The sequence below is a fragment of the Choloepus didactylus genome, chromosome 1 (assembly GCF_015220235.1).
Source record: "Choloepus didactylus isolate mChoDid1 chromosome 1, mChoDid1.pri, whole genome shotgun sequence".
Taxonomy (NCBI): domain Eukaryota; kingdom Metazoa; phylum Chordata; class Mammalia; order Pilosa; family Megalonychidae; genus Choloepus; species Choloepus didactylus.
Genome location: NC_051307.1, coordinates 234336400 through 234363828, shown reverse-complemented (window position 1 = coordinate 234363828; position 27429 = coordinate 234336400). Strand labels below are relative to the sequence as shown.

Genomic DNA, 27429 nt, shown 5'->3' with positions numbered 1-27429 from the left:
ATCAATTGAAGGCCTTAAAGGGAGAAATAATGATTTCAGTAGTCAGAGGGAAGAATTTCCATCTCTACTTCAGACAGACAGCTTCTCATGGGAAGTCATTGAAAACTTTCGTCAGCATTCCCAGCTTGTGGCCTGCTCTGTGGAATTTGGGCTTGCTCATCCCCACAGTTGTGTGTGAACCAATTCCCATATAATAAATCTCATTGTGTATCTCTCCTGTTGGTTCTATTTCACTGGAGAACTCTAAGTAATATAGATTTGATACTAGGAGTGGTTCTTGAGAAACAGAATCTTAAGGATGAGATTTCTGAATTGATTCTGGGGTTTTTGAAATTGGCTCTCTAATCTGATTAGATTCAAAGGCACTAATGACTCTAATGATCGAGATGGCACTGATAGTCCATAGCATGCATTGGCAATAGAGATATGCAAAATATCACCATTGGATACTGCTGCTCAGATGCTTATAAGAGGCAAGGCTCTGGGTGAGAGTGTCTTTGATATCTTAACAAAGTTTTGTGGAGTTAAAAAGTATTGGCTGGTTGTTCCTGAATATGCTGGATACAGGTATTAAAGAAAGGGATGAGCTCAAGGCTTCAAATTCCCAGCTGAAACATTGCATGAAGGACATGGAATTTTTTTTTTTTTTTTTTTTTTTAACAATTTAAACAGTTAACACACTATATTTTTAAGTAACACACCAATTAATAATTAAACCAACACACCAATTAGCAATTACACAGACATTAAACACTTACTACATCTAAGTAACTCACCAATTAAGAGTTAAACAGGCATCACTTAATTTCATTAAATAAGGACATGAAAGTTTTTATGTGAAGGAAACTCTTATTTCTTTTAGCTGCGGACTTGAGATTTCTGAAAACCAGACCCAGACTCTCATGCGAATGACTGAATTACAAGAATTGACTTCCCATCCTTGAGGGATGATTGCTATTAAAGTGAGGGCAATGACTGGAAAGGAATGGGATCCTGAATATTGGTATGGAGACTTATGGGTTGATAATGATGAGGGTGGGAATATTGAACACTTACGCTGAGTCTTCTTTGTGGGATAAACCCTTAATGATCTTCTCTGAGGAAGCAGCCACCTCACTTCAATTCTGCCCTGAGAAATCAGCCATCCAGCCTCCACTTCAATAGATTAACCGTACATGCCTGATAAACCTGTAACTGCCTCTCCTGTAGAAAAAGCCCAAACCTCACCCTGAAGAGATTAATACTGTTTCACCAGGTGAAACTGCAATGGAATACCCTGAGGTAGTTGACTTGCGAGGCATTGCTAATTTTTCTCATGACCCACCCTTGCCATCCCTCTTTCCTTCCAGACCTTTAAGTAGACTGAAATCCCAACAGGCTGTAAAAGGTGTGACCCATGAAGAAGTGTGCTACACTCCAAAAGAACTGCATGATTTTTCCAATTTAGGTAGACAGAAATCTTGGGAATATGCGTGAGAATGGATATTAAGGGTGTGGGATAATGGTGGAAGGAACATAAAGGTGGGTCAGGCTGAATTTATTGATCTGGGCCCACAAAGTGGAGATTCTGGATTCAGTATTATAGGTTGAGGGATCAGAACAGGCTCCTAACAGTTTGTTCAGGTGGTTGGCTGAAGCATGGACCAAATGGTAGCTTACATTTCCTAAAGTCGAAATGCCAGAACTGCCCTCGTGTTATACAGATGAGGCTTAAAGAGATTGGAATGTTAGACTGGATTTATCATGTAAGACCTCTCACCTACCCCAGTAATGTCCAGAAAACACACCTTTCACCAGAATTGTGAGGAATAAATTTGTAACAGCAGTTCCATCATCCCTGAAAGGTTCTGTGGTTGCTGTTCTCCGTAGGTCAGGTACTACTGTGGGAACTGCAGGTGGGCAGGAGTCAAGTGAGAGCCTTTTAATCACCAAAGACGAGGTAGTTGTAGCTATTGTAATAGACAGCAGAGCCAAAGCAGTAATCAGAAGAGTCTGATTCAGAGAAATTTATGGCATTGGCCAGTTGATCATGGGGTACCCAGAAGCGAAGTTCATAGGCAGTCTACTTCTTACTTACATCTGGATAAGCTTAGGAGTTTGAGGTCAAGTGAACAAAAGTCTAATGTTTATCACATAAACAGAGAGTCGCAGTCAACTAAGGAGATTGCCTTTAGCCAATGAGAGAAGTCTCATCCAATCATTTGAAGCCCATAAAGGGAGAACTGATGATTTTAGCAGTCAGAAGAACAACTTTCCATCTCTACTGCAGCCAGCCAGCTTCTCCTGGGGAATTCATCAAAAACCTTGGTTAGCCCTATGAATTCAGACTTGCCCATTTCCACAGTCACGTGAGCCTATTCCTGTAATAAAACTCATAACATCTACATTATATACCTACATATCTATCTATATCTGTATCTGTGTATCTCATGTTGGTTTTGTTTCCCTGAAGAACCCTAATGATGGGACCATACTTTAACTGAAATAACAACATCTTGAAGTAATCTTATTTATAACAGTTCCACACCCAGCTAAATGCAAACCAAGATCAAGAACATGTCCAAACTGGGGTACACAATTCAGTCCCCAGCAAGACGGTCCTTTCATTTACTATATCGTCAATCATTGGTGTAGTTCATATAGCAAAGGCAAAATAAATGCTTGATTCTTTACCAGCTTTTCAGATCATGGATTGGTTCCCTATTATTCTCTAAAGGTTACCAGTTAGTTTTTTTTTTTTTTTTTTTTAATTAAATGTTTTACTTTGAGATGATTGTAGATTCACATGCAGTTGTAAGTAATAATACAGAGATCCTGGGTAGCTTTCACCCAGTTTCCCCCAATGGTAACATCTTGCCATACTCTAGTACAAATACACAGCCATCAATGGGTTGACAATTGATACAACCCACTGATCTTATTCTCATTACACTAGTTTTAAATTATCTGCTTTTATTTTTATGTGTGTGTTTGTATTTATATTTAGTTTTCTGCATTTTTTATCACAAACATAGATTGTGTATAATCACCAGATTTTTAAGAAATACCTTTATGAAATCATGGATTTAGACACATTTTATGGGTTTTACTTACTTGGAATCATGATCCTTTTGGAAGGTCAGATTTTCTCATTAAATTCTTGTGAATTCTTTTTTTTCCCCCCTCCATTTTTAACTGCTTTATTGAGGTATAATTTGTATACCATAAAAGTCACCACTTTATGTGTACAATTCAATGTGTATTTTTTTGGTGTGTTTGTAGAGCTGCACAACCATCATCACAATCTAATTTTTTTCAGTTCAAAAAGAAACCACAAGCCATTTGCAGTTCAGTCTGCCTTCCCACTCCCTGCCTTAGGCCACTGTTCTGAGTCCCTTTGCATTGACCATAGAAGTCTTTCAGAGCTTCTTTGCTTTCTCTAATGACAAGATCTTACCCCCATGCCTGGAATCAGCCTCTTCTCTAAAAAGTCTTTGTTTCTTTTAGTAGAAAATATTATTTCAAGAGCAGAACGATCTCGATATGTTCATTTGTATTAGATTGGTCTTTCTTTCAGTGGACAGAACTAAGGAAAAATAATCCATGAGTCCATACCGACACTTCTAGGTCAGCTTTGAATTAACCTATTCTGTGTTACTTCTTTCTCTTCTTTGAAGAATCCTGGTTCCCAAGGACACTGAGGATGATAGAATTAGAATCGCCTATGATTACTCACTTATTTTATCTCGTATTACATGCATAGCAGACTCAAAATAACAATACTAATGCTGCCACCCCCGATGTAATTATTGAGAACAGGTTAAAGCAGATAAACTTTTTAAAATTCAATTTTATTGAGATATATTCACATACCATACAGTCATCCAAAGTGTACAATCAGTTGTTCACACTACCGTCATATAGTTGTGCATTCATCACCCCAATCTATTTTTTGAACGTTTTCCTTGTGCCAGAATAAATGAAAATAAGAATGAAAAATTAAAGTGAAGAAGAACAACCAAAACACCCCCCCCCCACCATCCTATTTTTCATTTAGTTTTTTGTCCCCATTTTTCTGCTCATCCATCCATACACTGGATAAAAGGACTGTGATCCACAAGGCTTTCATAATCACACTGTCACCTCTTGTAACCTACATTGCTATACAATCATCTTCACGAGTCAAGGCTACTGGGTTGCAGTTTGATAGTTTCAGGTATTTACTTCTAGCTATTACAATGCATTAAAACTTAAAAAGTGTTATCTATATGGTGCATAAGAATGTCCACTAGAGTGACCTCTCAATTCCATTTGAAATCTCTCAGCCACTGAAGCTTTATTCCGTTTCATTTTGCATCCCCCTTTTGGTCAAGAAGATGGTCTCAATCCCACGACATCAGGTCGAGATTCATCCCTGGGAGTCATATCCTGCGTTGCCAGGGAGATTTATACCCCTGGGAGTCAGATCCCAGGTAGTGGGGAGGGCAGTGAGTTCACCCACCGAGTTGGCTTAGTAGAGAGAGAGAGAGGGCCACATCTGAGCAACAAAGAGGGAGACTCTTAGGCACAATTATAAGCAGGTTTAGCCTCTCCTTTGTGGTAACGAGCCTCATAAAGGCAGGTCCAGTGATAGAGGGCTTGGCATATCAGACTGCCAGTCCTCAGTGTTTGTGAGGACATCAGCAATAATCCAGGTGAGGAAGCCCAACACCTCTGCATTTCCCTCCAGTTCCTCAGGGAGGCCCTGCATGTATATTTTTATTCTTTGTCCACATTACTTTGGGATGTGTTGCTATTTCACACTAACCTATGCAAACCTACCAGGTCTCACTTCATATTCAAAGTTGCATGTAATTACGGTGTTTGAACAAACTGTGAGAGTTAAATTGTTTAGGAAATATAGATCTTGCACCAACTAAACATCTCTTCCCTTGGTCTCACATGGAATTTGAAGTTTTAAAACTCAGTCAGTACACCCAGGGAAGTGAATCTCCCTGGCAACGTGGAATATGACTCCCAGGGAGGAATGTAGACCCGGCATCGTGGGATGGAGAACATCTTCTTGACCAAAAGGGGGATGTGAAAGGAAATGAAATAAGCTTCAGTGGCAGAGAGATTCCAAAACGAGCCGAGAGATCACTCTGGTGGGCACTCTTACGCACACTTTAGACAACCCTTTTTAGGTTCTAAAGAATTGGGGTAGCTGGTGGTGGATACCTGAAACTATTAAACTACAACCCAGAACCCATGAATCTCGAAGACAGTTGTATAAAAATGTAGCTTATGAGGGGTGACAATGGGATTGGGAAAGCCATAAGGACCAAACACCACTTTGTCTAGTTTATGGATGGATGTGTAGAAAAGTAGGGGAGGGAAACAGACAGACAAAGGTACCCAGTGTTCTTTTATACTTCAATTGCTCTTTTTCACTCTAATTATTATTCTTGTTATTTTTGTGTGTGTGCTAATGAAGGTGTCAGGGATTGATTTAGGTGATGAATGTACAACTATGTAATGGTACTGTAAACAATCGAAAGTACAATTTGTTTTGTATGACTGCGTGGTATGTGAATATATCTCAATAAAATGATGAGTAGGGGAAGGAAACAAACAGACAAAGGTACCCAGTGTTCTTTTTTACTTCAATTGCTCTTTTTCACTCTAATTATTATTCTTGTTATTTTTGTGTGTGTGCTAATGAAGGTGTCAGGGATTGATTTAGGTGATGAATGTACAACTATGTAATGGTACTGTAAACAATCGAAAGTACAATTTGTTTTGTATGACTGCGTGGTATGTGAATATATCTCAATAAAATGATGATTAAAAAAAAAAAATCAAAAAAAAAAAAAAAAAAAAAAAAAAAAAAAAATTGGGGTAGCTGGTGGTGGATACCTGAAACTATTAAACTACAACCCAGAACCCATGAATCTCGAAGACAGTTGTATAAAAATGTAGCTTATGAGGGGTGACAGTGGGATTGGGAATGCCATAAGGACCAAACTCCACTTTGTCTAGTTTATGGATGGATGTGTAGAAAAGTAGGGGAAGCAAACAAACAGACAAAGGTACCCAGTGTTCTTTTTTACTTCAATTGCTCTTTTTCACTCTAATTATTATTCTTGTTATTTTTGTGTGTGTGCCAATGAAGGTGTCAGGGATTGATTTAGGTGATGAATGTACAACTATGTAATGGTAATGTAAACAATCGAAAGTACAATTTGTTTTGTATGACTGCGTGGTATGTGAATATATCTCAATAAAATGTTTATTAAAAAAAAAAAAAAAAAAAAAAAAACTCAGTCAGTATTGTTCTTTACCCTTTGGCCTGATTTGCCCTAGTCCTAACCACATCTGCTTCATTTATATCTCTTTTTTCAGCTTTTTTAACAGTTGCTGTATGTGCTAATACTGACATTCCTATCAAAGCAGACAAACTTTTACATATGCTTTTCCTATTTCTCCCCCAGTTCTAAATAGTTGTGCTATTTGTATATTTGAGCATGTGTCCATTGCATGTAGTACTCTCTCCCTTTTACTCTCATTTAGTCTTATTCTACAAGTAAAGTTCTCTCTGTGCAATGTCTTGCTAGTCATTTAGTTTGATTGAAGCTCATTTTCTTGTAGATTCCTTAGGAAGAGCTCATGGGAACAACATTCCCTGAGTTCTTGCATGTTGATGACAGTTTGTCAGTGCCGTTTATACTTTAAAGTCACTTTTGCTGGATATGAAATCTTTGGCTCACATTTGTTTTTGTTGACTCTCTTACATATGTTATTTTCTCTTCTGGAATAAAGCATTGCTCTTACAAACTCTGATGGTAATCTAATTTTCTTTCTCTTAAAAGTTACTTGTTTTTTGCTAAGATACTGAAGGACTTTTTCCTTTTTCTTTTATATCCAGTGATTTTACTAGACAATATCTTGGTGTTGGTCAGTCTGGATGAGTATTCTCAGGTATGGGATGTGCTGTTTTAATATGTAGTTTCAAAGTAATTTTTTAATTTCACAAATGTTTTCCTTTATTATAGTTTTTTACTGTTTGTTCTCTGCTCTTTTGTTTTCTTCTTTGGGAACTCTTATTATTTCTGTTTGTAGGATTCTTTTTACACATATTCAGTGTTTATCACTTTCTTCTGAATCACTTTTATCTTTTTTAATTGATTTTAGAAATTTTCATCTTTTTCATCGTTTCCTAAGTTTTAGGTTCACTTCTGAAATGACTTTTTCTTTTATTTCAATTGTTTCTTGATTTCTGTACCATATCTACGTTTTACTGATTCTGATTTATTTTGTTCTCTTATACTTTACCCCATTTTGAAACACTATGTTTGCCTTTTTTTTTTTTTTTTTTTTTTTTTTTAAAGCATTTCTTCCTACTGTGCATTTGTTTTATGTACAAGGTTATTCTGTGTTGGGTTGTCTTTTTTCTTTTAGTAACCTTGTTTGGCACTTGACCTCAAATCTATTGCTTATTGTTATGTAAACTCAGTTTTCTGAACTTTCGGAAAGAGGCATGGTTCAGGGTAGTTTTTCTAATTTCAACTCCTCAGTATTACTCATGTAGCATTCAAAAATAAGGCCTCTGGTTTCCTGAGATTTCCTTGATCTATTCCCCTCCCCTACATCTCTCTTTTTTCTCTTTTGTCTTTATTTTTCTGGAGTTTGATTTTGCTACTTGTGGTTTCTCCTCCTCCATATATGGCTCTGTCCTGGGAGGGAACCCTGGCAAGTCAATTTCTGGACTTTGTAGTGTTAGTACTGCTCTAGCACCTTCACACTTTATTACCGTGGGCCCCTACATTTGCTTGTTGTTGGAGGGGGGCAAAATTCTTTCCATGTTCAGCTGCTATTCTCAAACTATCCCTCATGCTTTCCAGTGTTACCTGTTGACAATTTGGGGATTTTCCTTTTTTGCAGGCCTGTTTCTTTCTTTGGCTTGCTCTTTCTGCCCAGGCACAGATACCTGTAGGTAGTATGGCTATTGGCTCTTTGTTCTCACCTGCTTATATTCTGTCTTTGAAGATAATACCTTGTCCCATAGATTTGTTGTGCATGCCATTCTTCGGGTTTGGTTTTGCTATCTAGTTTTAAATGTTGATTTGGGGAGACTAAAAAATTATGCTAATGCTACCGCCATCTTAGCTTGTTTTCTTTTATGTGAAATTTTGAAGAAAAATATTTAGTTAGCTTTCAGGGATTGCATCTAAAATATCTTAGACTGTGTAAATTCAATATTTTAAAACAGTACTTGGACATGCTGAAATTTACTTTTTTTGTGATTATTACTTGGATGCTGAATTTGAGGCAAAGGTCTTAAAAGTATAGATAGTAAGTCCTGTTTTTTTGATAGTTTTTGTTGTTATATTGTCGTTTGATATGGGATATTTTACTAGAGATAATCTATTTTTTGTAAAGGATAGTATTTAAAATATTCAGTATCTAAAAATTATGTTGATTTTTTTGTAATTGTGTTATTAATGTATTTCATAAATTTTTCACACAGAAACAGCCATAGGATGCAGAGAAAACAGTTGTGCTGTTAGTGGGAGTCTGAGGAACAGTGATTATCTCTTCTTTTGTGGTTTGGTGCTTTCTAAATTTTTAAGTTTAAGGAAACACATTCCTGAGTAGGTGTCCTTGATAAAGGAGAGAGGGAGGATATTTTGAGAAATTCTTTTCCACTGAAAGCCAATTTCTTAGAGGAATCAGAATTACCAGTGAAGCTTTTTTTTTTTCTTTTTAGTTAAGTGCTATTTCCAGATAGTCTGATGCTGCCCAAGACATGTTGGGTATTTTGTTATTTGGCTAATGGATGATGCTGGGCCAGGGCTAAAGATAAGGAATAATGCTGCCAGACCTTCTGTTATTTAGTCACAGCTGGGTGAGGACTCTAAGCTAGAAAAAGAACCATTAATAGGAATGTTATTCTGTTATCTAAATGGGCACTCGTTAGAATGAGAACTGCTTTGAGGCCCAGCAAAATTCGTCATAATTCAGAAATAACTTTTAAAAAGGAGTTACTGAGTTAACTGCAGTATAAGCCAAGCCAGGGTGAACATTCAGAAAGGCATGTTTCAGTGCCTAGTAAAAGTAAATTAAAATTACTCAAAACAGTTGCAAGATGGATGAATTGCTCATTTTGCATGTTAGAAGTTTTACTTTTCTCTTAGCTTAAGCAACACTTGCCTGACCAAACTCAATTCAGCTTTAAGCAATTTCTTCTTTGACATGGCCAGCTTTAAGACGTTTCTCCTTTTCATAACCAAGACTTCTTTTCCAAACTGAGTTTTGGGGCTTGTTTATTTGGAGAAGTCATAAGGAGAAGATCACAGCTTTGGATCAGAGAAACCTGGTTTTGAATCTTAGGGAAAATCACTTCTCTGCTATTCTCTTGTGACTTAGGTTTGATACTTAGTTTAAAATTTTTTAGGTTTTTTTTTTTTTTTTTAATGTAAGCATTTTAATATACAGATTTCCTTCTAAGTGACTGCTTTAGTTTTACAAATTTTGTGGTATTGGTTATTGCTAAATGTTTTCTAATGTCCATTATCATTTTTTCTTAAACCCATATATGTTTATAAGTCTTACGTTTTAACCTGTGGTTGTTTTATTATCGTTTTGAATACTGATTTTTAACTTGATTGCACTGTGGTCAGGGAATGTATGATACTGACCCTGTGAAATTTGTTGAGGCTAGCTTTTTTGCCTACCACGTGGTCAACTTTCATAAATGTACCATGTGTATTTGAGAAGAATGCACCTTTTCTATTAGTTGGGTGGAAGATTCTATACATATCCATGTTGGAAAGATCGTTAATTGTGCTGTTCACATCTTCTATATCCTTACTGATTTTTTTCCCTTTGCTTGATCTTAGTAATTGTTGAGAGAGATGTTACAATTTCCATTTAAGATGATACATATGTTAATTTTCTTTAGTGATTCTGTCAGTTTTTGCTTTATATAGTTCAAAGCTGTGCTATTAAGTGTGTGCAAGTTTAGAAGTATATCTTCATGTGGAATTGAACATTAGATCATTAATAGGGATTATGTTTTGCTCTTATAATGATTTTTATCTTAAAGTTTATTTTTTCTGATATCTACATAGGTGTGCCAGTTTTCTTCAGATTGATGTTTGACTAATATATGCTTTTTAATCTTTTGACTTCCAGTCTTTCTGCAACTTTATGTTTTTAGGTTTATCTCTTGTAAATAGTATATGGCTGCTTTTTTTTTAAAAAAAAAATCCATTCTCACAGGCTTTGTCTTTCAGTCAGGAATTTAGTTCATTTATATGTATTGCAATTAGTGGTATATTTGGATTTATTTCTGTCATCTTATTCTTTTCTTTCTTTATCTCTTTTATTCCCCTTCTTTTCCTTCTGATTCCTTGCCTGTTTTCTCTCTTTTTTCTCATTCCAACTTCACTTGTCTTCTTGGAAGTTATATACTTTGAATCTCTTCAAGACTAAAGAACTTCCTTTAGCATTTCTTTTTGTTTTCCTTCATCTGATAACGTTTTCATTTCACCTTCATTCCTTACGGATATTTTCACTGCCTACAGAATTCTGGGTTGGCAGTTCTTTTCTTTCAGCACTTTAAAGATGTGTTTTCACTGTTTTCTGGTCTACTTGGTTTCTGATGAGAAATCTGCAGTCATTTGAATCACTGTTACCTTATAATGTAATGTGTCATTATTTTCTATCTGCTTTCAAGACTTTAAAAAAAAATCTTTGATCTTCAGCTATTTGATTATATTGTATCTGGACATTGTTTTATTAGAGAATATCTAGGGTTTGCTAAGAGTCTTATATCTGTAAATTTATGCCTTTAACTGTATTTGGGAAGTTTTCAGCCATTATTTCTTAAAATACCTTTTTTTCCTACATCAGTCTCTTTCTTCTTTTTGGGACTCTGTTGCATGAATGATGTCATTTCCATTTTGCTATTGAGCCCATCTAGTGAGTTTTTATTTCATATATTGTAATTTTCAGTTCTAAATCCTTTTTTTTTTTAAATAGTTTGTCTTTCTGCTGAGAACTCCTGTCTTTCCATTCATTTAAGAGCATTCATCTTTACCTTATAGCTGATGGTTATAATAGCTATTTTAAAGTCTTTGTCTCATAATTCCAACATGTGGGTCATCTTTGTGTTGGCACTTGTTGATTTTCTTTTTCTTTTAGTATTGGCCAGATTTTCCTGGTTCTTTGTATGTTGAGTAAGTTTGAATTCTATTCTGGACATTGAGTCTCTGGGTCCTTTTATAATCCTCTGGAGAATATTAATTTTTTTCTTATGAGGCAATCAATCAGATTAGGTACAGATCATAAGTTGTGTCTTACTGACTGCTTGTGGTGATTTCACAGCTCTTTTCATTCATTCCTTTCATGTCAGTGCAACAATGTAGTTAAATTTTTTCTTCATTTTAAGTAGTTTCAATATCTTATATGGATAATAATGCCTTCCTAGCAGAGCTATTATAAAGACCAAATGATATGATGTACCCAGAAACAATACATAGTACATAAAAAGCCTTTCATTAAATATAATTGCTCAATTTCTTTCCCCCAATGGGCTATCTCTTTGCCTGGTCTAGTTGAAAACTGATTTAAATTTCCTTTGCGTTACTCCTTCCCATTTGTAAGCTCTGGTATTGCCACATATAGCCCTGTATCATGTTAGAATGATGTTTTGAAAGGAGCTGATCGTCTGACATGAAACCTCTTGAATTACCTCTGAGACCCTATCTGGAGGTATACACTGGTGATACACCTTTTGAACTATTGTTTGGATTCATGCCTCCTTGATGATCTGCCACCCATCATTGGGTCTGTATGTTGAATTTTTATCGTGATGGAAATGATTCTAGCTCCCTCTATTTGAGGATTTGCCTTCTGGCTTAAAATGTGGTCTGTTTCTTTAGCAAACAACCACCTGTGTCCTGCTGTCTTACAAGTACCGTGCTATTCCCGAGAACACGAGAATGGAAGATGCCCTCTCTGATCTTTAATTCTAGGGAATGTGGTAATGTACATTGCTGAGCCAAAGTTAGTATTTTTTCTTATTTATGAATTTTTATATCAAACATGCTAAAGAAATAAAAATAAAACCATGATTATTATCTGTTAAAAATTATCAAGCATCCTGGAGTGTCCAGGTAATATGTAATAACAAATTGAGAAAAGTGTTAGGAAGGCAGCTAGGGTACTGTGATAAAAAGTTGGAAGAGTTGGAAGAGGTTGCATGGAAAACTGACTTTGTTAGTTTCAGGGAAGTCCTGAGTGAGGAGGAGGCATTTAAGGGGAGCCTTACAAATGAGGAAGAATCCGTCTTGGGCAGGGTGGGGTGGGGGTGGGGGAGAACTAGGTCAAGACAACCTGCAGAAGGACTACTGTGTTCATTTGCTCCAACTACCTACTTTCAGCTTTGTTTAATCAGTTCTCATCTAAGCCAGGCTTCTTCTGTGAACTCTGTTTGAAATCCCCTGTTTCATCCCACATATCAGATTTTGGTTATCTCCATCTATTCTGCATTCTTAAGGTTTCTTATGCCTTCCTTTCATGTCACCTGTCTCATTTATAATGCAAATTATTTGTGTAGTTATTTGTTTGTCATTCCCTTTACTAAATATAAGTTCTTTGCAGTATAGAGGTAGGGTGGGGAATGCATCTGTGCTACTCACTATAACTTCAGAACAGTAACTGTCACAATATACATACTTAATCAGTATTTATCAAAAAAATGAAAGAATGCTAATTGAGCTTCATCCACTGGAACATTTAGTTTTTTAAAGCTGTGGGGCTCAGAGCTGGTATGACCCATCTCATCTTGGACAATCAACTTTCCCTTGGCCGAGGAAACCAGCCAGGTCATCTGGATGGAGGTGGGTGCATAGTAACCAAGTAGTACAGGAAGGTCAGTCCATGGCTGTGTGAATGGATAATGTAAGAAGAGAACACTGTCACACAACTGTCCTTTGTGTCTTTTTTTGGAAAGACTGGTTTTTGACTTAACTTAGGAATCAGTGTGTGGCATTGGCTCAGGAAACAAAACTGATAACCCTTGGAAAGTGAGAACCCAGTATAGTAGGATAATGGCGCATAGTGTTTTTCCAACCTGCTTCAAAATAATTCTCCTGATTAGAACCAGTGTGTGTGAGGTATGTCAAGGTCCCAGAAGCTCAGATTTCAAATATCTGTTTAAGGTGCCCTTAAATTTTTTTTCAAGTCATGGGTCTTTTGAAGCTTAAATTGGATTAAGAAAGAAAACAATTCTGATATCTCCTACCCCGCGAAATGCTCAGGTTTTTATATCATAAAACTCTGGGGTGAGATAAGGGTAGGCTATATGATAGATAGTTATATATGGGGATGTCCAGGTTTAAGAGAAATGTATACAAAAATGAGAATGGATAGAACTTTCAAAATATTTTGGCAAAAACCAGTTTCTCTTATAGATGAGGGAACAGTGGCCTGGAATTAGAAATGGACTCTCTCTGTTCTGAGCAGAGCTGAAGGTAGCACCTATTAGTATCGAAGAGCCAGCCTTTTTTTTTTTTTTCCCAGTACAGACCATCCTTAAAACCCACTAGCCAGGAGTTTATTCTCTTCCTCTCTGTGAAAGGATGTGCTGCTGAAAGATGGTATTTAAAATTGATGTTTATACAGAAGAAGCTCATCCAAGGTGGAGAAGGGTTTGGAAACCATGGACACCTAAGTTACGGTTTAATTTATTCATTAAGCCAGTGTTTACCAGGTATGTGCTATGTGCCAGGCAGTGTTCTGAGTGCTGTGGAAACAACAGTGGACTGGATATAAGTCCTCACTCTCATGGAACTTATAATTCCAGTAAGGAAAAAATCCTAATCAAGTAAACTTATAACCAACTATGATAACGTGATGATAAAAGGCCTTTGGAGAACATAAAAGCAACCAATGGGGTAGAAAGTGATTGGGGTGTAGTGTGAGTGGAGTTAGGCTCTTTTGGTCCCTTTATTTGGGGGTCAGGGAAGACCTCCCTGAGTAAGTGACACTTGAGCTGAAACCTGAGGGATGAGCAGGAGCCGGTCTGACCATTTATGAGGATGGTGGCAAGCGAAGGGGATTCTGGTTTGGGGTTAGGTTGGGTGAGACAAGTAGGCAGGGGTGGGTTATTTAGGGCCATGTAGCCTCAGAGGAATTTTGGGTTCATCTTAAATGTAGTTGGAAGCCATTGGACCTGATTAACATTTTTCAGAGCTGCTGTATGCACTGTGGGATAGTCTGGTCAAAGACGCTGGGGCTGTGGGACAGGGAGGTAGTAGTAGAGATGCTGAAAAGTGGCCTGATTCAGGATATATTTGGAAGTACATCTGAGAGCATAAGGGTAGGAGGAATCAAGTATGACTCCTAGGTTTTGACCTGAGCAACTGGGCAGGTGGTGATGCCCTTAGTTTGAGACAGGAGAGCCTGGGGGAGGTTGAATAGGGTGCTGAAGACTTTTAGTGAAGACCACTAGGTGAATGAGTTACGATTATTCTACAACTGTCTGAAAGGTTATGAAAAAGGGATTTGATTCCATGTCATCCTTGGGAGTGAAACCAGGGCCAACAGATGGAAGAGCTCGGGGAGACAGATTTCATTGTAGCCATAGATTCAGAGCTCTATTTGATAGAATTATCTGAACGTGCAGGCACTGCCTGCAGGGCTGTGGTGATATCTGTCACTCATGTTGTTCATGCTTAGACTGGAAGACTGTCTAATTGGTAGGATGACTAGGCAATTTTTTGATCCAAATTGGGACGCTGTTGATAGTGAAATGGGGTACTCTTAATTATGTGGGATAACAGGTATAAATCTGGACCATCCTGGTCAAATTGGAACCAATATTTGTTGTACCTTATTCCTATTTATCATAAGAGCACTGAAGAGGGGAAGCCTTTGGTTACTGGTTGGAATGTGGTGACCTCTTCATATGCCTTCAGATCTATAGTTCTGAAGATCTTTGGTATATTTTATTTACCAAAAAATATCGATCCCTATCTTTTCTCGATTATGTGAAATATGCTTGTAATACAGGTGGCCTGCTGTGTGGAATGGCCTAATCGTCCCCTACCTGCCTCATTTGCTCCTACTTCTTACCTCTTGGGGAAGCATTTGGAGACTGTCACTCCCCCTGAGTTTGGATGAGTTTCTCTTTGGGCTCAGTACTTAGCACAGTCTTGAAATTATCTGCTTATTTGTCTGTTTTACCCCTAGATTGTATACTGTAGGGCCTCACACAGGGCCAGCATAAAGCACCTGCTCATTAAATGTTTGTTGAATGTATCAGTGAATGAATGAATGGTATTGTGAACCTGGGTTGGTTTTATAGAGTTCTAGTAATGAACCACACCCATACTCACATGTATATACATGTCTATTTCTTATATACTTATGCTAAATATTCACAGCAAGCCTATTAGATAAGTTCTCTTGGTAAACCAATTTTACTGATTGAGGAAGTGGAGGCTCAGAAAGGTAAAGTAAGTTGCCCAGTGTCACATGGGCTAATAGGTGGTAAGAGAGCCAGGATTGGGACCCAGAGCTCTTAACCACTTGGCTCAAATATATACTGTATCCCTTTTCTCAAGATTGACCACATACTACTTTAGCAGTTTCTAGAAGTCCTGCAATACGAAGCTAATTTAGTTTTGATCAACCTAGTGCTTCTATAACTACTAAGACTGTGGAACATTTTCCCCCCTACTGTATTATTGTTAGGAAACAATAGTTGGGAAATTCTTGTGTAGTGGAAAGAGTTACGAATTGAAAATGAGCAGCCGTGGGTACCTTATCTGCCACTTCTCTGGGCTTATTTTTCTCCATATATAAAATGAGGGATTTCAAATCCACCTCCTTGATCCTTCCTACCTTCATAGCCCTACTCGGTTGTAAGTGTTGTTGTGAGCATGCCTGAGGGGTAGAGCCTGGGAGCCCTTCTTCTGTAAGTCTGTGTTTGCTTTACCAGCACTTGCAGCACTTTGCTTGTTTCACAGAGCTGTTAAAACCATGCACACATTTCCTGTCCAGTGTGCGGCCACCACCACGTGGAGAGTCAGCAGTCCGAGCTGCCTCCTGCCATTGGAGCGAAGTGTCCAGCTGTGGGGTGAAGTGTTAGGTGTGGGACTGGCGGCCTGAGGAAGTGAGCCCTGGGAGGTGTTCAGAATTTGTTCTGTGCTTCTTCAGCCCCAGGCTGAGGTTGGCTAGTGCAGTATCAGCCTCTCGTTTAACAGTGCAACAATGAGCCACGATATTCTGCAAGCCTCTGCAGATCCTTGTCTCTAACCACAGGCAGGAGGCTGCTCTGAACCTGAATGGGCTTTGCCTCAAGAGGCCCTGTCTTGTTTATTGTGCTCTGAGGGGTGATGATGCCCTTCATTTTCCTCTCTTCCACAGATAATCGTGGAATTGGTCATATTGTGGTTTATCTCCAAAACAAACTGTGTGAGAGAATTTTCTGTCCTCAGGAACCCTCTTCTACATTTTGTCTTCTGTTTGACCCCTCTTCTTAGAAGGTTCAGAGCTTGTAAGGCATGGAAAAGTAGTACAGATGCAATCAAATGGCATTTAGCCTTTCAGTAATTGCTCAGTATTATGCATTGAAAAGATCAATAAATAAGCCATTAGCAATTTAAGGGATGCTAAGTAGAGTTCCCTGTAAAGAGTGTAATAAATACCTTGCTCTGGGTTGCTGTGATTTATATGTATACTTAGTCTTCTCTCCAGAAGGAATCTAGCAATTGATATTGTGAATGTTTTTTAATATGGTGATTTCTAGGAAAAGCTATAACGACTCCCACAGTCTTAGGTACAGTGATGCCACTTCTGGAAATTAGCAGAAGCAAAAAATAAAAATGAAGATGTTTCAGGTTGTTCATTAAAATATTATCTATATTGAGCCCTCTACCATAAGTTTTACCCTTGGGAAGACGGTTGCTGCAAAGGAGAGGCTAGGCCTCCCTGTATTTGTGCCTAAGAGTCTCCTCCTGAATACCTCTTTGTTGCTCAGATGTGGCCCTCTCTCTCTGGCTAAGCCAACTTGAAAGGTGAAATCACTGCCCTCCCCCCTACGTGGGATCAGACACCCAGGGAAGTGAATCTCCCTGGCAACGTGGAATATGACTCCCGGGGAGGAATGTAGACCCGGCATCGTGGGATGGAGAACATCTTGACCAAAAGGGGGATGTGAAAGGAAATGAAATAAGCTGCAGTGGCAGAGAGATTCCAAAACGAGCCGAGAGATCACTCTGGTGGGCACTCTTACGCACACTTTAGACAACCTTTTTTAGGTTCTAAAGAATTGGGGTAGCTGGTGGTGGATACCTGAAACTATTAAACTACAACCCAGAACCCATGAATCTCGAAGACAGTTGTATAAAAATGTAGCTTATGAGGGGTGACAGTGGGATTGGGAATGCCATAAGGACCAAACTCCACTTTGTCTAGTTTATGGATGGATGTGTAGAAAAGTAGGGGAAGCAAACAAACAGACAAAGGTACCTAGGGTTCTTTTTTACTTCAATTGCTCTTTTTCACTCTAATTATTATTCTTGTTATTTTTGTGTGTGTGCTAATGAAGGTGTCAGGGATTGATTTAGGTGATGAATGTACAACTATGTAATGGTACTGTAAACAATCGAAAGTACAATTTGTTTTGTATGACTGCGTGGTATGTGAATATATCTCAATAAAATGATGATTAAAAAAAAAAAAATATTATCTATAATATCAAAAGAAGTGACACCGGACAGACTAGTATATAACCTGAATGTGTACTAATAGGGGATTGTTTGGTAAGTTACTGTACATTGCTGTGACAAAATATTGTATGCCTAAAAGTGGTCATTGTGAAGTCCAGATAAAACATAGGAAAATATATAATGAAATAAATGAAGACAATCAATATATAACCTGGAAAACTTTGTAAAAAATATATATGCTTATTGCTAAGATGGGAGGTGAATATAAAATTGAAATTTTTAGTAGAATGATGAATATAGGTAATTTTAATGAACATTATTTAATATTGCTTATATTGTATTTCAGCATAAAATTGAATCTCTTAGCTCTGTCAAAAGAGAAAACTTGGAAAATCTGATTTAAAAATATATTTTCATTGTAAATAATTTAGACATTTAAAATGGCACAAAGAGAATATTAAATATTACCCTTAATCCCACCACCCAGAAACAGCTATTGTAAAAATTTCAATATATATATTAGTATACTAGTAGTCTTTTCTTTGTTTGTGTGTATGTGTGCATGTACATCCACAATATAAACATATTTTTAAATGGGTTCATATTATACAATGTTTTTGTAACTGGCTTTTTTCACTTTCAGTAGAGGGTAAACATTTATCCAAGTAATTAAATTTTTTCTGCATATGCTTTTAAATGATTGTGTTGTATTCCTTCATGTGGATATACCATACCAGTCTTCTTGCAGGTATGAATATAATGCAGGCTTTTGCTGAGTACTGACAAATTGCCTCCAGAAAGGTTATACCAATTTGCACTGTCACCTTTTAGCCCAAAGAGGTAAAATGATAAGAACAAAACAAAACGAAACAAAATTATTTATTTATTTATTTATTTATTTTGTTGTGGTAACATATACAACATAAAATTTACCATTTTAACCCCTTTCAATATACACTGTGGTGGTATTAATTACATTCATAATGTTGTGCTATCGTCACCACCATCCATTACCAAAACTTTTACAGCTCACCAAAACAGAAACTCTTTGCCCATTAAGCATCCATTTCCTATTCCTTGTCCCCCTCCACCTGTCTCTGGTAACCAGTTATCTACTTTCTGTCTCTAAAAAATTCTCTTTATTACATATAAGTGAAATCAGACCTTATTTGTCCTTCCATGCCTGGTTTATTTCACTCAACATGATGTCTTCAAGGTTCATCCATGTTGTGTAGCACATATCAGAACTTCATTCCTTTTTACAACTGAACAACATTTCAATGTGTGTGTGTGTATATATATACATTTACTCATCCGATGATGGACAGTTTGGTTGCTTCCACTTTTTGGCCATTGTGAATAATGCTGTTCAAATCCTACTCTTGCGTATATATCTAGAAGTAAGAGTGCCAGGTCATACGGTAATTCCATACTTAACTTTCTGAGAACTGCCAAACTGTTTCCCACAGCAGCTGCAGCAGTTTACATTCCCCTCAACAGTGAATGAGTGTTCCTTTTTCTCCACATCCTCTCTAACTCTTGTTATTTTATGTTTTTTAAATAGTAGCCATTCTAAGAGGTGTGAAATGGTATCTCATTGTGGTTTTGATTTGCATTTTTCTATTGGATAATCATGTTGCGCATCTTTTCATGTGCTTTTGGTCATTTGTATATCTTGTTTCGAGAAATGTCTTTTCAAGTCCTTTGCCTATTTTTTCCTTAAGTTATTGTTTATCTTTTTGTTGCTGAGTTGTAGGTGTTCTTTATGTATTCTGAATATTAAACCCTTATCAGATATATGATTTGCAACTATTTTCTTTCATTCTGTTTGTTGTCTTTTCACTTTCTTGATCATGTTTTTTGATGCATGAAAGTTTTAATTTTGATGACGTTCCATTTACCTATTTTTGTTGTTCTTACTATTGGTGTAAAGTCCAAGAATTCATTGCTTAATACAAGGCCCTGAAGATATTTTCCTATGCTTTCTTCTAAAGAGTTTTATAGTTTTAGTTCTTATATTTAGGTTGTTGATCCATTTTGAGTTAACTTTTATATATGATGTGAGATAGGGGTCTATTTTCATTCTTTTATATGTGGATATCCAATTTTCTGAGCACCATTTGTGGAAGAGACAATTCTTCCCTCCCCATATTATTTTCGAACTTAATAATATGTTTTTCTGTTGTTTCTATTAATATTTTTAAAAGCCAAAATCCACTTTTCTGCCCATATTAATGCAGGTTTCAGCTGACAATGAAGTAAATTAGAGAACCTTAGAGATTCTGCTGGCCATTTTCTGCATATTGTTCGTAATGAATGACTATGCGTAAGCTTTCTGCTCCTCTCTTAAGGACAGGAAATGTTTAGACTATATTGGTTGTGTGCCTGGGAAATGCAATGTATTATTGCTTGAGGAATTTCACTAAGAACTGAAACAGAAAGTGTTGACAAATTGCAGGTTTGCCCCAAGATTCAAAAATATTCGTGCTCTAAATGAAAAAGCATTAATTTTTGTCTCTTACGGATTCTATTAAGCAGTCAAGGTGCCTGATTTAGGATTCATTTTGAAAAAAGATGTCAAACTTGACTACCCATCTATTTTGATAATGAATTTGTTTTTACTATTTATTCAAGCCTAATTTCCTTCTTTCTGCATTTATATTGGGTGCTGAAGAAAGAAATTTTTATGCAGGCTCTGTGTTCTCTTCCATTTGATTCCTTCTCTTGCTAGATTCTCCCCAAGTTTTATTTATACTTTGTGAAGACTGAACAGATCTGCAATTCCTCATTGTTTACTAGTGCCATTTGAAGAATTATCCCACACTGTTTTTATAGGGGCAACTGTTGTGTTTATACTGTGTTTTAAGAAACATTCATCTTTTTTGCCTTTTTAGTCTAAATGCATTTACTATTTAAAAGAGTAGTTGTAAAGTTGTGAACTTGACACCTTTACGCTTGAGTATGCATAATTACACAGTGCTTTATCTTTTCCTGTACTCATTTTAGTCTGGGATGTGTGTGTATAAGAAGCATAATTTACCAACTCTAAGGCAAGAATAAAGTCATGTTTGCTGTCTTCCCTTTTCTTTTGTTTAAGCTGTTACTACAAGTCTGGTTATGTCTCCAGGGAGAGGTGGGAAGAGATGTCATTCTTGTCTCAAGTCAATTTCTCAAGGGGACATCAGCACTCACATGGATCCTATTTACATTGTAATTGGTCCAGCTGTTTTATCTTAAACCCAAGACAGTTGCTATGGAGATGGTTGACTGGAACTAGGTCATGTTAAAGTCATTTTTCCCTGCAATAGAATGGCGTTCTGTAACTCTGAAAGTTGTCTCAGTTGAACATAAAAAATTATAAATGGGCAGTCACATCTTTGCTGGTTTGAATCTGTTTTGTACCCCATGAAAGGCCACGTTCTCTTTATCCATCCCTGTAGGGGCAGACCTGTTGTTGGGTGGGACCTTTTGATTAGGTTTTGTGACCCACCTTAAAGGTGGGTCTTAATACTTTACTGGAGTCCTTTAAGGCAGTTCATGGAGAAAGAGTTTAGAAAAGAAAATGCCCTGGGAGAAACAAGAAGGACCCACAGAAACTGAGAGCGCCATTTTGAAATCACATATTAGGAGAGAAGGACCAGCAGACGTTGCCGTGTTGCCATGTTCCCATGTAACAGAGGAACCCTAGATGCCATCGGCCCTTCCTCAGAGAAGGTATCTATCTCTTGATGCCTTATTTGGGTATTTTCATGGCCTTAGAACTCAATTTGCAACTGAATAAATCCCCATTGAAAAAGCCAACCCATTTCTGGTATTACATTCCAGCAGCTTTAGCAAACCAAAACATCCCTTCTCTGCCCCCCCCCCCGATTCTCTTTTTAGCATGAAGCTTATCATAGATGCTAATCCACTTTTGTTTCTGCTTGTACATTGCAAACAGACACACCTGGAGACTATCCTTGTTAAATTAGAGGAATTGGAAGTGTCAAATTTTGTAAGATAACCTTGATAAACTGGCTAATGTATGACTCAAAAGTTATTTCATAAGTTCCTATAAGTAATAGGATAACATTCATTTTGAATACAGAACCAGGAGCTCAAGAACCAGTTTAAAAAAAAAGAAAAATAAAACAACTTAGGAAAGGAAGGCACCCAGTGGCATTGGATGGGATTTCTATTAATATGTTCTGAAAACACCATACTTTTCCCAGGGCAACTTGGCCAGGAGGAGTGATACCCTACCTCTGATTTCATCAGTCCTCAGTGTGTGTTGGCTTTGGTGACTTGTCTTTCCTTCTTTGTCTGTCAAACGGGGAAGTGGTTCCTGACTCCACGTTTGATCATTACAATGACTTATGATCTGTCCCACAGAGGGGCATGTGGTTTGGTTCCCTTAGAGGTTCTTTCGAGTTTGGGGGTTGGGGAATGTGGATTCTTCCTAGCACTCAAGTTACTCCTCAAACCCTCCCCCACACCTCAGTGGTACACTTGCTTCTGCGAATATGTTCATTTATGTGTAGATGGTTCTTGCAAAGGGCCTGTGCTGTTAGATGGCAATTATCTACTTAGGAGAATTCTTTGGAAATGACATATGATCTAGCACTTGGCCTTTCTCAGGGAGCACCTTTGTCAGCTTATTGGTATTCTGAAAAGGGTGGGCTGGAGTGTGGATGGGATTCAAGTTTAAGAGGTATAAAGGGGCAGATTTTCACTAATTAGAATGTATATGCATTGGAAGATCTAAAATAATATTGCAACATGCAGTAACACAAATGAATAATAGTGATGATAGCTTACACTTGTATCATTCTTATTCTGTACTAGGCATTGTTCTAAACTCTTGGTATGTATTTCCTCATTTTATCCTCACAACAACCCCAGGAAGTAGATATTAGAAGAATTATTATACCCTTTTACAGATGAGGAGACTGAGGCCTACAAAGGTTAAATAATATACATTAGATCATTCAGCTTGTAAAAGGAGGTACTGCTGTTTAAACTCAGTCACCCTGGCTCCAGGGTCAGATGCTTTTAATCTCTGTGCTACTGTGACGTGTATATTAACATTTAATGAAAGTAATCTTTATTCTTTTCTTATTGTCATAATACAGTGATTCTCAATCGCTCCCCAACCCTCAGGGTCATTTGGCAGTATCTAGACACATTTTTTTTTATCATCACAACTTTGGAGGGGGGAGGAGCTTGGTGTTGCCACTGGCATCTGGTGGACAGAGGGGCCAGGGATGCTGCTAAACAGCCTACACTGCCTAGCACAGTCCCCCACAAACAAGAATTATCCGGTCCAAATGTCAGTAGTGCTGAGGCTGAGAAAACCTGTGTTGGGGCTTGAATTATGTCCCTCACAAAAGGCTTCTTCAGGTTTCAACCCCTCGTCCCTCAGGTCTGAACCTATCTGTAAATAGGATCTTTGAGGATTTTAATAGTTAAGGTGTGCCCAAACTGAATGAGGCTGGGCTTTAATCCTTTATGGCTGAGGGCCTTGTAAGCAAAGGAATTTGAACACACAGAGAGAAACCACTGGGAGCAGCCAGAAGGTAGTGAAACTGCAAGAGAAAGAAGAAGGTCCTGCCATGTGCACTGAGGTGTGACGGAAAAGCCAAGGAACTCCAAAGATTGCTGGCCAGCCAGAAGATACCGACCCAGGGAGGAAGCAAGCCTTTTAGCCTCTGAAACTGGGAGCCAATAAATTCTTTTTGTTAAGCCGACCCATTGTGTGGTATTTTCTTTTCTTTTCTTTTTTTTTTTTTAGCAGCCGGGAAGCTAAAACAACCTGTTATAGTAAGACATGCTCATTCTAAGAATATAATATTACTCTCCCAATTCTGAAACTTTCTTAAGTTTATGTGTGTTCTTCCAGTTTTTTTCCTTTTGATTATGTCAACACATATACATATGCATATATTTTACAGAATCAGCATCAAACATGCATTCTATTCTATAGGTTGCCCTTACAACATATTATGTAATATTTCAATGTCAAGAGAGTATTTTGGTAACTATAGTATTCCTATTTATGGCTAGACAATAAGGATGGTTGTGTTGTTTTGTAATTCTTTGCTATTAGAAACAGTATTATAATATTGTGCATCTATCTTTTCATGCTTGTGTTGGGTATTATGACTTTGAAGAATATAGACACGTTGTGGCTCTTGGGGCAGTGCTACCACGGTGTCCCTCTCTGCCCCTCCCATGCTCTAGCCAGAGTTAGTGTGCTCTTCCTGCTTCGCTGCACTTGCTGTTGAGGGTGGTGGGCACCATGAGGCTCTTAGACTTTCAGTGAAGTAGCTGGTGGTCTGTTTTGTGTGGGTTGTTAGGGCAAATTGAAAGATTTCAGAAAAGGAGATACTGGGAGAAATGAAAAGCAGGTATCTAGAATGAGAGAAAGTGTGGGAGGTGAGGGGAGAGGGGAGAAATGGAATCAGAACTGTAGCACTGAGATATGGCCCCACCAATTTGAATTTTAGAGACATTTTTGAAGGAAAATGAAGTGACATTTTCACACTTTGTACCCCACCTTTTGCCTTTAAAGAACTAACCAACTATTAAATGTGAAATAGATCATTTTGATACTAGCAATATGCTATTTGTCTTAAATCCTGCTGTGAGGATTTCTGGAATATGTAGATCCCCCTCGGGAACTAGGCTCAGTGTCTGACATATAATAGGTGCTCAGTAAATATTTGTAGCCAGACTGAATTGAGAGGGAGAGGAGAGGGGAGGGAAGGGAATGAACTAAGGAACAGCTCCCCTAAGGTCTTCCATAGATATGCCAACCCAACAGAGCTCCCCTTTGAAGGGTTTGGAAACCTTGCACGAATTCTGCCCTTAAGGCTTTATATGGCTGCTTTACTAAAACTGTGATCTAGCAGTTCCTCTCTGTGGTGTACAATCAGTAGCAATGCATATATGTATGTTTACCCAAAGCCAGGAACTCATAACAGTGTTCATAGTAGCAAACTATTCACAACAGCCCCCAAAATAGAAACTATGCACATGCCCATCATTGGTACAATGGATGACTAATTTGTGGATTTTATTTTAATTGTTAACGATGAAATATTTCCAAACACAAAAAAGTGCAAGAAAAAGACATATTTGTATCTCTTTATCATTCAGGTTTAACAAAGATAAACATTTTGCCTTTTCTTTTAAAGATATAGAAACATCTGGTAGTGGTGGAGCCTATATTATCAGTGTGGGGATGGGGTAGAATTGAGTGAGTGATCTGAACATTCCTCTGAAATGCAAGTGTGGAATGTCCCTGGCTTTCTATCACATCTTCCCTTGACATCAAATGAATTACCTGTCAATGGCGCCTAAACTTCAAGCAGTCCAGTTAATTAGAATATCCCCACGGTAAAGTTTCTGCAGTGCCACAAATAACATAGAAAGCAGCCATGCCTTTCAACTCTCCTACACTCAGTGAAATAAAACACTTTGCAGTAGTGTCATTTAAGGGCATAATGTTGCTTTTGTTGAATTATTTAAAAAAATTTTTTTTCCCCCATCAAATTGTGATTGAGATGTTGTGGATATTTTGATTGGTGTTGATGTGATAGAAGAACAGGAATGAGAATGGAGTTTGTTTTCAGTGATTGCTGTCATTGTCAGCTGGAACACACCCCCCTTCTCTTACACTCAACCCTCATGAGGATGCAAATGATCAAGAGTAACATTGTCATGGGGATAATCTTGAGTCTGTTCTAGTTTTTATTAGAAGAAGCATTTGCAAACTTCTGCCCCTCCATTAGTATTAGCGACAACGATGACTACTATTTTTTATTCGTCTCCTCATGACTGATTGTCATGAGCCCGTGGTTGAGGGAGGTCACTTTTATAGAGTGTTTGCTAAATCTTGGGCATGGCTGAAAGCCCTGTATGTGTGTTCATATCCTCCTTGTAATAACCTACAAAATGGTTGCTGTTACTCTCTCTGTCTATAAATGAGAAAACAGGCTGGCAGAGGTTAAATCAATTGCCAGGAGTCACAGGGTGAGTGGCAGAGCCACGATTCAAATCTAGCATTGACTGACTGGCTCTAAAACCCATGCTCTGAGCTACTCACTAAGTGAGGACCACTTACTATTGTTACTTTGGTAAACAGGACCATAAAGTTAAGGTCCTGGTAACAGTTTGCTGAGCACTTTCAAACCTGCCTAATTCGACCTCTGTAGTCTGAGTTAGAGGAGGCAGCTGATGCCTTGGTCCCATTTCACAGATGAGGACTCTGAAGGGCAGGCCCAGCTAATGCCAGGGACGGAAATTGAACCAAGGGCTTTTGAAAACACATCTCTGGCTTTTAATTCTATGTTTCAGCTTGCTCTCCAACCACTTTGATTGACCTTCAGTCCAGCATTTAATTGTAATGATAGCTCCACTTCCCAGTCTTTTAAATAGGAGTAATACTAACTGTCTCTTACTTGTTAGAGATTATAGAGAATTCATTTCCAAAGCATGGTATCTTTTTCGAATTCTTGGAGATACACACCATTTAAATATATATTTATTTGATCACTGTGGTGTTTTATGATATGCAGTATTATTTTTTGTTAAATATTTGCATGTAAATCTCTATTTTTGATATTCTTTAACGGAATTTGTTTTGTAGCTCAAATGGACATTGAAGAGAAGACCCTACAGTAAGACTGTTGTACTTACTGAGTCATTGTTTTCCTAGAGTCACTGTAGCTAACATTAGCCTGTTCTGGGTTGCTTTGAGGTTGCAGCTGCTCCATGGTGGTTACCTGTTAAAGGCGCTAACTGGAAACACCCGGAAGGGCCCGACTCTACTGTTGTACACAGGTGAGGCAGGGGGTTTTTTCTCTGGTTGCAATGTTGCATTCCAAAATAGTCTCCTATGCTGTGGCTTTTTGTCTTCATCTGTAAAATGGTGACACTGACAAACCCTAATTGGTTGGTAAGAAAAGCAGATGACAGGAAATCATGTATGTAAAGACCCAAATATTGTGTCTATCTCATAGAAGTCCTCTCCCTTTCCTCATTTGGCTTGTCCTCCTTCAGGTGTCCCCCCCTCCCCTTTTGACAGGCCTATTATAAATCTCATTGCATATTTAATCTTTGAAATCTATTCGTTTACTTTCTCTTATAAGAGGGTCCTTACGGGGAAAAAGACTGTTCATGTTATGGGTAAGTATTTGGGGTGGTCACTGTAGAAGCCCATTCCTTGAGTTTAACATTCATTTTCTCTTCAGTCCTGGACTGACATACTTTTAAGCTACCATCTGACTGGAAGCTACAGAAAGGCAAATTGGTCAGCAGATCTCCAGGGTGGCAAGGAAATAATTATCTCAAGCAAAAATAGAGTAGTACTCAAAACCCTGGAGATGGAGAAAGGATGGAGTCAGGACTCAGCCTCTCAATAGCCCAAGAAAACTACTTTCCTAACCTAATTTTTTCAGATGGGAATTTTAAGCCTCTATTATTAACAGCATTCTTGGAGATTGCCCCCATTGTCAGGGAGTTGGGAGTAAAGTTCAGCTTTAGGGATACAGCCCCTTGACAAGTGTCAGAACGCCTGGTTGTTAACCTCCATGCTGAGTAGGGGCATATGGGTGAGCAGCAGATGATCTTGGAAATAGATTGTGAGGTGAAAATTCATAGGATTCTTGGGTACCTCACTTTGACTGGGGCTCTTAGCTCCCAATTAATATCTTCTTTCCTGAATGTAATAGTAGAGGAAAAAGCTGAG

At 37.9% G+C, this 27429-nt stretch overlaps 1 protein-coding gene across 2 annotated transcripts in view; it reads left to right on the top strand.

Moving 5' to 3' along the window:
- Window positions 1-27429, top strand: part of SUMF1 (sulfatase modifying factor 1) — a 127043-nt gene that overhangs the window by 32420 nt on the left and 67194 nt on the right. For both annotated transcript variants that reach the window (XM_037800662.1, XM_037800656.1), the window contains one exon: window positions 26440-26522. In XM_037800662.1, coding sequence (XP_037656590.1) covers window positions 26440-26522 — 83 coding nt within the window. The remainder of the gene's footprint in view (window positions 1-26439; window positions 26523-27429) is intronic.